The sequence below is a fragment of the Calidris pugnax genome, unplaced genomic scaffold (genome assembly GCF_001431845.1).
Source record: "Calidris pugnax isolate Ruff unplaced genomic scaffold, ASM143184v1 scaffold425, whole genome shotgun sequence".
Taxonomy (NCBI): Eukaryota; Metazoa; Chordata; class Aves; order Charadriiformes; family Scolopacidae; genus Calidris; species Calidris pugnax.
The window spans coordinates 542,690-546,132 of NW_015091137.1; the positions used below are offsets into that span (position 1 = coordinate 542,690).

The 3,443-nt window shown below is 70.1% G+C and overlaps 1 protein-coding gene across 1 annotated transcript in view; it reads right to left on the reverse strand.

Moving 5' to 3' along the window:
- Positions 1-3,443, reverse strand: part of PALM (paralemmin) — a 10,970-nt gene that overhangs the window by 293 nt on the left and 7,234 nt on the right. Inside the window, exons 6-9 of the mRNA XM_014958570.1 lie at positions 3,160-3,181; positions 2,810-2,872; positions 1,721-1,852; positions 7-394 (exon numbers count right to left, since the gene is read on the reverse strand). Coding sequence (XP_014814056.1) covers positions 7-394; positions 1,721-1,852; positions 2,810-2,872; positions 3,160-3,181 — 605 coding nt within the window. The remainder of the gene's footprint in view (positions 1-6; positions 395-1,720; positions 1,853-2,809; positions 2,873-3,159; positions 3,182-3,443) is intronic.

Genomic DNA, 3,443 nt, shown 5'->3' on the forward strand with positions numbered 1-3,443 from the left:
TCCGGCTTGCTCTCGGCATCCTCGATCACCACCAGCTCGGCCTTGATGGTGCCCTCCAGCCCCAGCACCTTCTTGGTCTCGTCCTCATCCTCCACGTTCTGGTAGCCCATGAAGATCATGGTGACGGGCTGCTCGCGGCTCGGCTCCGTCCCCTCGCCCGCCGGCATGGCGGCCGTGCTCTCCCGCGGCTTGGCTTGCAGCCCCACGATCTCCCGCCGTGGCGTGGGCTTCTGGCTGCCCGGGGCGCTGCCGGCCCCCTCGCCCGCCTTGGCCGGGGCTTCGCTCAGGGTGGTGGCCTCGTCCGCCTTGTGCAGCAGCTCGTCGACCTCGGAGGAGCTGAGGGGGTGGGCGCCGTTCTGCAGGGCCCCGTCCTCGGCGCTCACCGCGTGCACCACTGCGGGGACAAGAGGAGGGAGGGTGAGGGGGGCTCGGGATGGGGGCACAGACCGACCTGGCAAAGCTTCTGTTGGCCCGACCCGCTCAGAGCCGGCTCCCGTGCAGCTGGGGAGCAGCCCCTTCCCCTCCCCAACAGCCCGGCACCACGGCTGGAACCCCCAGCAGCACCCCGACCCCCCCTTGGCCGGAGCTGCTGCCAGACCCCCCAGCCCCTGCCCCACACAGCAGACGGGGAGGCCGAAACAAAAGCACCACGTCGGGAGCCGTTCCCAGTTCTTGGCACCTCCGAAGCCTCAGACCCGGTGAGCCCTGCGGAGCCGCGACCGACTGCCAGGTTGCCGACAGCCTGCCCAGCTGGCCACACTTGCCGCAGCGGGATGGCGTCCGGCTGTCGGCCAGCTCGGCCAGGGACAACACGATGCTCCATGGCCGATGGCTGTGAGACCCCAGTGAGCGCTCAGCAGGGGCTGCCCTGCCATGTCCCACCACGTCCTGCCACATCCCCGCTACCCGTGGCCCCGTGCCCGGGAGGGGACGGGGCTCTTCCGCCGCTGGCACACTCGGCATGGCCGCTCGCGGCACTGGGGGCAGCAGACGTGCGTCACGGCGAGAGCGGCCTCGGGCTCATCGCATTTTCCACTTGACCTGGGGCATCACGCGATGATCAGCGCAGCGGCCTCGACAGCCGGTCGATGGGAGTGATGGACCACAACCAGGCCAGGCAGGGCCAGGACCAAGCATGGCTGCCCCGGGCTCATCACTGCTGAGGTGGCTCCTCGGCACGTCCTTGGAGCTGGGGGTCCTGGAGCAGTGGGGGGCTGGTGGGGGTGAAGACCAGCACGGCCCGGCATGGCCACGGCCACAGGGAGGGTGTTGAACGGGACCGGCTGCCGCTGCAGCGCGGTTTCCTTGGCGAGGTGGTCGGTCTGTGGAGCCCGGGGTCCGGTAGCCACAGCCCCCAATAACGTGCCCTGGCTCTTGTGGCCAGTCCTCAGCGCCAGCACGGCCGTCCCTCGGCCCCGAGTCCTGGACGCAGCAGATCCTCTTCCCTGCTCTGCAGCGGCACCGGGTCGCCATGTGCAAACCAGGGCTGGCCCCTGGGGACCATCGACGCCACGTCGCTGGGAGGGCTCCCAGGCCAGGCTGGCCGGGACATGGGACTGGGGCTGGCAAGAGGTTGCCCTCAGCAGTCTCCCATGGCAAGCTGGCCAGGAGTGGCCCCAGCCTTTCCTAGCCCTGGTGCCTGTCGGGATGCTCAGATGGCTGCTCCCTCGTCCCTGCCCGGTGCTCCTGGTGCCTGCGAGCGGTGCAGGACAGGCCGTACCTTTCAGCTCGTCCTCGTACACCTTGACCCCCTGCAGACAGTGGTTCTGGGGGAGAAGGGTGGTGCTGGACAGGACCTTGGTCTCCCCAGTCACTCTGTCCTTCTCCACCGTGATCTCCACCGAGTACATGGCTGGGACACAAAGAGGACAGCGGGCGTTACGGCGGCCCCGGCCCTCCCCAGCCCCTGCTCAGTGGCCGGCAGCGGGCAGGCGTGTGGCGGCAGCGGTGCGGTGCGGTGCGGCGTTAGCGAGGCAGCGGCAGCAGCGAGGAGTGGTGAATGGCAGCGGTGGGTGCGGCATCCCGGGCACAGCCCTCCTCCCGGCACCCGCGGGGCCGTCCTGGCATCCTGGCATCCCCTTACCTCCACGGCTTCTGCACCCCAGCTCCATGGCCAGCGGTGCCGCGTCCCTCTGTCCGGCCGGTGAGCGGCACTGGCCGCAGGGCCTGGGCTGGGAGCCAGGCTCATGCTCGTGGGAGGTGGCATCCCCCGCCGAGGGTGCTGGCACTGGGGCAGCTCCTCTGCCCCCGTGGGACGGGCAATCCCAGGCATCTCTCCTGCTCCCGGCCAGTCCCTGCCGGCACCGGGATCCCCTCCATCCAGTGACACTTTGCTCTGAGGAACCCAAGACAGGCTCTGCCCAGCACCGGTGTCACAGCCCGCTCTGAGCCACCCCCCCAAACCTCTCCAGCAGCAGATCTGCCCCCTCCCTGGCACTGGCAGCTCAGCCCCGCATGCCCCTGCCTGCTCTCAGCACCCCACAAGTTCTGCACCGGCAGCCACGGGGCCACCAGCGCTGGCCCGGCATCAGCCATGCCGGCAGCCGACGCACCGCCTCTCCCCAAACAGAGCGGGAGGCAAAGGATGAACCCGGAACAGAGACATGGAATGGGGGGCAAAGGGGGGCCCCCGAACCAGCTGCGGGGCAGAAGCGAAAACAAACCCTCTGATTGCAAATAAGCCACGTGCTCTGCCGTGGGCTTGGAAAGCCATCGAGCGGTGGGGAGCAGCGGTGGCGGGGCTGCGGGGGGGCAGCGAGCCGGGGGGAGGCGTGGGAAGAGCGCTCCTCCCCGGGAAGCGGGCACCCACCTGCCTTCATCATGTCAGTGCCTTCCACCGCCTTCATGGGGCTGCTGGAGACCTTCTTCTCGGCTGGGGACGGAGAGCAGAGGCAACCGCCTGAGCCAAAGCCATCGCCCGGTGGCCCACGCGCCCAGGGGACGGGCCCCAGGGAGGGCAGCGTGTCCCCCCCACGGCTGGTGCCTGGGACGGGCTCCCCCATCGCAGGCACCGCTGCCCAGGAGGGGACAGGGATGGGGGACGTGGGGACGGGGCTGCCCCGGCTCCCCCCACCCATCTGGGCACCGGGGCAGCACGACGGGGCGGTGGGTGCTGCCCCCCCGAGAGCTGGAACCGCGGCCGAGACGGGGATCACCTACCCTTGACCGTGCCCAGGGGACTCTGCAAAACAGAAGGGAGAGATCAGGAGCTGCTGGGAGCTGCCTCATTCCCACCACCACACACCCAGCCCCACCCCGGGACAAGGGACCCCCCAGCCTGCCCCCACCGCAGCCGCACCAGTGCCCCGGTGTCCCCCCGCAGCATCTCCCCACGCTCGGCCCCTCCGCCAGCACAACCTGCCCATCACCGTGCCCTCACCCCAGCAGCAAGAACCAGCCCCGATCTGGTGGGGGCTGAGGAAGCAATGACCCCCCCCCCCCGG